This window comes from Chiloscyllium plagiosum, chromosome 27 (genome assembly GCF_004010195.1).
Source record: "Chiloscyllium plagiosum isolate BGI_BamShark_2017 chromosome 27, ASM401019v2, whole genome shotgun sequence".
NCBI lineage: Eukaryota > Metazoa > Chordata > Chondrichthyes > Orectolobiformes > Hemiscylliidae > Chiloscyllium > Chiloscyllium plagiosum.
The window spans coordinates 35,228,357-35,235,119 of record NC_057736.1 but is presented as its reverse complement, the minus strand read 5'-3'; the positions used below and the strand labels follow the sequence as shown (position 1 = coordinate 35,235,119).

Sequence of the window (6,763 nt, the reverse complement as noted above, 5' to 3'; positions counted from 1 at the left end):
ATGAAACAACTATGTTTGCCTCGTTGTTTTGAAACATGTTTCTATGTTCAAACAAGTGTACTGTGGCATTTGCACCGGTTAGACTAATGAAAGAGTGATGCATGTTATTCTGGGGTTTTTAATCTGCAAATAAAACAAAAACCTCGTTGTGCCCTGTGTTGTTAAGGTGTGAAATTAATACAGCTGCCATCATCTGTAGCATGAAAAAGCCCTTGCTGCACACCCTGGTATTGAGGAAGAACATGTCCTTCCTGTGAGTGAGATCTGCTTAACACATTAATCATAACTAGGCAATAATGAATGGCATTCGAATCTCCGAGGCTGTGAGTACTTTTGTAATTTCTTCCCTTCAAGAAAAGCATGTAGTCACTGAGTGAGCTGACTCCAGCATAGATCTTTACAGTATAATACAGTTTGAAAGTTGAGAATTGCTGCTGAGGTATAATTTGGCTGCATTTTAAAATAGACCATTCTCTCTCTTTCATAGAGTCAATGTGATTTCTACATTTGCAGAAGTAAAATTAAAATGAAGACTTATAAGAAAGCAAGTTTAGGAATTGTTTATTAGTGAGTTGATGAGGCTCCTGCAGATGGATGATTTGGAACAGCATTAGAAATCCCAATAAAGACAGAGTGCATATTAATCCAGTCCAGGGTTTCCCTTTGACCACCTGATTGGCATGAAAGTTAAAGAGGTGTGACCAAATGTGTTCAGCCTGTGCATGCTAGGGCTGAGAGCTGGATGTTTATTCAAAGCGAGATGCTGTGAGCTGTGTGTTATAATCAGTGTTTTGGGAGCGTGGAGTCTGAATCAAAAACTGGATCCCCTGCAGCGCAGAATGATCTAAATTGTTATTGGGACGCCTCATTGTTTGAGATGCAGTAGACAGAAGGTCCTCTTGGAGGGAATCCCATCTGTACTTCTCAGATGCTGCACACACCCAGTGGCGTTGCCCCATTCATACCTCTGGAGTGCTAAATACCGATGCCTCTGTGCCCTGTTCGAACAACTGAGTAAAATTAAATCATACCTTTCACCACAGCCATGCTGCCATAGTTGCTGTCAAGATAAAACTGAGAGAATCTCGAAACTAATGTAACTCTTACAGATCAGAGAAACAGCCACAAAAATATCAGTTTTGCAACTGAAGTCAGGAGAGTGCAACGGAGATAAATAGTCAGTGGCTTGTGTTTCACCTACACAAGGAAAAAAAGGAAAGAAACTTCTTTGACACCTGTTGATGGTACAGCATCATCCCTTTAATATTCAGGTAAGAAACTTTCTTATCACAGTGGAATGTGTTTCACATTGAGACTGTAATAACTTATTTGCTACTATTGACAATTATAAGCAAAATGCCACTCAGGCTAAGAGTCAGTCCTCCTCATCTTGATTCTCAAAGTAGCACTGCAGCAGGATAAATTACATTCCAAAATGTCTTAGTTCCAATATACTTTGGGCGTTTGAGAACTGACATAGGAATTAAAGGCGAGAATTTAATTTTAATGCAAAGGAACACATTCCCATTTTTGCAGGAAAGGAGCCCTCCTGAGCTCTAATGTAACAAGTCGCATACTGCAGAACACTGCCCATTGATAATCAAAGAGAGTGAGCAAGGAAAATCCTGCATTATGTTAGCAAAGGAACATGAAATAGCTAAGGTTGTGTGCTGTGTCTCATGGTTTTTAAACTATTGCTATTAAAGAGTTTTTCCCTTGAAGTAATCTTAAGGAGAGTCTTTTCTCTCCCCTTGAATCTTTTGAGAAACTTTTACTCCTACACAACATGCATGAGCTACCACAATATTGATCCTCTGTCTCTGCAGATGTTGAATTGAAATCTGTTTCTGGAAGGTATACAAAAGGCACAAGGAAACATTTTTCTCTCTCCACTGCTCCCCACACCCCTCAATTGCAGGTTAAACTTAGTTTAGCACCTATCCATTGTGATGTGTGAGACTGGGAACTCAACAATGTAAAGGATTGTTGATCCAAAACTATATTCTCCATAGATAGGAAGTCATCAAATGGGTAAATTCTTTTTGCCTATGGATTATTAAAAACATTTCATATTCTGTCTGATTTACAAGAGTAGAATCTAACATAACCCACCAATCGATGACCGAAGGAGATTGCGTGCAGTGCTGCTTTTGTATCCTGTCTGATTTCAGTCTCAGTTTAAGTCAAAAGAAAGTAATATTGTTTGGAGTGTCAAACCATCATTCCAATCAATTCAGTGTGCTTCCTGTTCAATGAGCAAGGTCAAAGTAACGTGCACAGTCTTACAGGAGTCTCTTACAGAATCGCTAGTTTAAGCTAAATTTTTTTATAATGTACCGGTTCACTTCAGCCAAAATGACAATGTCAATTGAAGCAGCCCCTACTTTAATTTTTCTTTTCCATTTTCTCTTACATTTTTCTGCATTTTATTATTTTTTCAGATAAGCTATTTGTATCTCAATAAGCATCACCTAAATTGTGCATTAATTCTAAAGGAAAAGTTGATATATCTATGACTTAGTCAATTCAATTCAAGCCCCAACACTTTTTCCACAAAACTTCCGAGTTCCTTTCTTGTAACTAGCTCTGCTATTTTCAATCAGCATTCATAGATGTGCTAATTTGTTTTCCACCTATAATTGAAATAGGAGCTCTACAATGTCATAACATCTCTGCATAATTGTGAAAATGTGCACTAAATTCCAAATAGTCCTTTATCATTAAATGGGCAATTTATCAACTAACTGGTTGATTATGTGAGAAAACAGAATATTTCTAATAAATTAAATCAAACAGCCTCCATTTAAATAATTGTATGGTCCATGGACTGGCGTTCTTTATGTCAAAGGCAGAAGAAGACAATGTGTACATCATTTTTTAACATAGAATTGGGAGACAATGTTTTGAGTACATGTCCTCTGACCAGACAGATAGACACACAAGAATGTCACAGCCACATGTTAAACAAAATAAAAAGAGAATTGATGGGATAATTTGTCCTGCTCCTGATTGTAAACTGCTTTGATTCTCTGTGTGATTTGTTCTTGGGACCCTTTTTCCTTGTAACCACTCGCTTCTCCATGCAGAAGTAAAGTGTAAAACGAAATTGAAATAACACGCCTATTTTAACAAGTGCAAGCACCATCAAGATTGCTTTGAAAAAGAGTTACTTAAATGTAATTCATCCAGAACCCTTTAAACACTATATTTGAAAATCATGTTATTTAACGCCTTACTTTGATGATCAGATTTGGGGAGACCAACAATTTGGGGTATATTTCTATGTTTATTATCAGAATGGATAATGTAATTTGATGGAGTGGATTTTCTCCCATTGAAAATTAGGATTGTTTTCTAAAGGGTAGTGAATTTTCTGTCCAATTGATGAAAATTAAAGTCTATTCTGAGAACAGGTGCATTAAAAGTTAATTTGCACTGAAAGATTAAAACCATTTCTACTGATGTTCATGGTGTTAGTGCACATTATTACGTGGGGATTAAAACATAACAGCGACTTTTCCATTACTGATTAGTCTGCAGTCACTTTTCCATTGATTTACAGCATGTATTTCAAGCAGAACGTGTCCAAGGATTGTGCATACAACAAACAGCCCAATAGATTTGATGCACTTCATCCTTCACTTAATACCTGCGTTAACCATTTCATTCTGAGTATTGGTAGCACTTCATAACTAATTATGTCTTTATATTACAGTGTATACAATTCCCCAGTTTTAAATAAACTCTGAAAGTTGATACAAGGACTGCTACTATTGTACGTCTCTGTTATGAACTTTAACCAATAAAAGCCAAGTTAAAATGTTATCAGAAGGAAAATCTCACGCAATTTGTTAATGCACTCTCTAAATACTGCATCAGTTTAAACCTTTTTCCTGTTTATATCATTAATTTTCATAGGTTGTTTCAAATAAATAATACAGCATTGAAATAACAACATATGATTATATTCCTAATTTATATAATAGCAAAATTTACCTTTCAAGTCATAAAATTTGTGAGGTTCAATCTTTGCTTTCCATACCATTTAAGTTTGTCTTTTCCCACTGAATAAATGCCAGCAGTACTTGGCACGGCTACTAGGTGGAGCACTATGTAGCAGCTGAGCAGTCCATCTCTGTGAAGGAAAGTGGGTTGATTGGGGAAGGATGAGTTAGAGGTAAAGCTTAACAAAAACAGTCTCTCAATATGCCCTCCCCCTGCCCTCCCTGAAACACACCTCCCCTTAGTTGATCAGATAGCAGTATTAATGGTGACTGCAACTAAGATTGTATCCATCTTAACAGAAGGTTGGAGAGTCGTGATTGGAGGCACAGCGGTAAGACACATAAATATGTTTGTATTTAATCCAAGGTGGGAAAGTAAGGATGAAAACAACTGACTCTAATCTGAACTGGGCAATGGCTTGCACTGTATTAATCTACAAAAGAAAGCCTCTGTGTCATATCTTCAGTGCTATTTCACCTTCATTCAAATAACTATTAAGCCGTATTTATCTGGAAGTCCCTTATATGTAAGGAAAAAATTAAAGTTTGTAGAATAACTTTTTTTTGCAATAAATAGCATGAATACTGCATGATAACCTTATTTTCTGCTTCCGTCTCGTGAATCCAGTGTCATCTAAACTTCATCAATTTGCAGCATGCTTCTCAATATCTTTCACATGTTCCTATTTGCTGTTTTTTTAAAATTCTGATTTCATAATGAGGACAACCTGATTTGGAGTCATTTGACACTGTGAAACTGAGTCTAAGTACAGAATGTATTCCAGACTTTATGCTTAGTTTTAAAATGATTGGGGGTTGGGTAGGGATGTGCGAGGTGGTAGTAGTGGGTGGGAAAGAGCATTGCAAACAAATGCACAAATGGACAGATAAATCAAAGGCTTCATAATTTCTGATGGTCATTTTTGACTTATTTTTCCAGCTAGTTTCTTTCCCTGGTGGTTTAATCTACAGTATTCGGTCTGTGATAATTTGGTTTCATTTAGTTTAATTTAGTAATGGTGGCAATGTTTCTTCTTTTAAGGCTAGTTACTTAATGCTTTATTATTGAACACCACAACTTTAGCTTTAGTTCAAGGAGGACTAGATACTCGGTACTTTTAGATGCAAGTGCAGTTGATTACAAAAGTCTTAGATAAAACCTGACTGAAGCTCCTTCCTGAGCACGATTTCGAGGCATCACCAGCCAGTCTGGAAATACTGAAAATCCCAAATTCTGATCTAACAAATTCTTGCATGCAATTAATTGTATTAAAATAGTTATATTTCACACATTTATTTTACTAAGAAGTGGTAAGCATATCTGGAAACGTCCTGTTGATGTTCAAAATGTTAGTTTTATTTCTTATTAATTCTGGCTACTTAGTCAAACTATGAACAGAATGTTTCAAACCCATTTCCACTATATTTCTTTACTGGCAATTTTTAAAAGCTTGAACCCTAAAAAATAGTTCAAATATTCCAATTGTCATTTCTGACATCCACGTTCACACAATGCAATCTAATTATTTCCATATTTGTTCTTGCAGCTTATGCAGTGTCTACCAGAGAACACATTTATGTAGCATATATCTGAATGGATTTTGACAGAACATTTCCCATCAAGTTGCGATCTCCATGGAGTTATACCTGAAAACATGCTTTCTCTTGTTGCACTTGTATGTGTATGTGGACAGAGCTTTGTGTGTTCAGACTTCCTTCAGTGAGTTGCTCTAGGAGACCCTATCAAAGATCATAAATATCATTTTGGAATTGCCTTCATCTGCTTCAGCCTTCATCTAGAACAGAGACAGAGCTGCGCAGTTATTACTATGCAGTTTGGATTCTTTTTGGCGGTGATCATTTTAAACTCCATGGATTACACCGGCAGCCATGTCTTGAAGGGAAGAAGGCAAAGACGAAGTGAGTATCAGAGGTTTCTATTTGCAGAAGTCCCTATTTTTGTTCAAATGAACTGTTCAAAAAAACTGGTAAACAACAGGATTATTTCTTTATATTATTTGCAAAAGCAACCAAAAAGCATTTTATACCAAACCTGCAGTTTTTTTTAAATTGAAGCCAAGTTCCTTAAGAGATGAATGAATCTAAGAAAAATGATAGAACTGGATTCCAAATTACTGTTTTATCATCTTTTGCAGGTGGTTTCAATAGAACCCAGATTAATTAAATGGAGTGATAATCTCCTCACTGTCTGCTTTAAATGAAAGCTTAAATCTTTTAAGGAGCGAAGACAGGTTGATAAATTTGTAGAGAAAAACATTGCATGGGAATCTAGGCTTTATAGTAGCAGTGTAGCATGTAAAAGCCAAGAGGGAATGTGAGACCTATACAGATGATTATTCAGCCACTGCTAGAATAGTGTATCCTGTTTTTGGAACCATTCCTTAAAGACGGTAAAGACTGCAGAGAAGGTGCAGAAAGGATTTACTAAGATAATACCAATAATTTCACTATGAGGAGAGAATAGGAAAACTGGAGATCCTTTTGTAAGAATGGATAAAGGGTAAAAGGACATCTAGTCCATGATTCAAAGTCCAATGACATTATGAAAAGGAAGTAGGGAAAAACAGAGTTCTATGCGTCAGTGATTCAGTATTTAAAGGCCACACATTTAAGATAAAACACAGAAAGAATAAAAGAAGAGGTTTCAGGGTTTTTGTAAATAAATGCTGAGTGGTCTTAAGATGTAAAATATATTCCAGAAACATTCTTGCAAGCTCAGTCTGGAACAGCAGGTGGTG

The 6,763-nt window shown here is 36.3% G+C and overlaps 1 protein-coding gene across 2 annotated transcripts in view; it reads left to right on the top strand.

The window, feature by feature from the left end:
• The first annotated feature begins 745 nt into the window (after positions 1-745).
• The window catches only part of rspo1 (R-spondin 1), a 200,935-nt gene continuing 194,917 nt past the window's right edge, over positions 746-6,763 (top strand). The window contains exons 1-2 of one of the 2 annotated variants that reach the window (XM_043717871.1): positions 746-1,271; positions 5,552-5,924. In XM_043717871.1, coding sequence (XP_043573806.1) covers positions 5,834-5,924 — 91 coding nt within the window. In that variant the 5' untranslated portion in view covers positions 746-1,271; positions 5,552-5,833. Of the gene's footprint in view, positions 1,272-4,231; positions 4,337-5,551; positions 5,925-6,763 lie in introns of those variants that run through there. The other variant, XM_043717872.1, reaches the window with a different exon arrangement.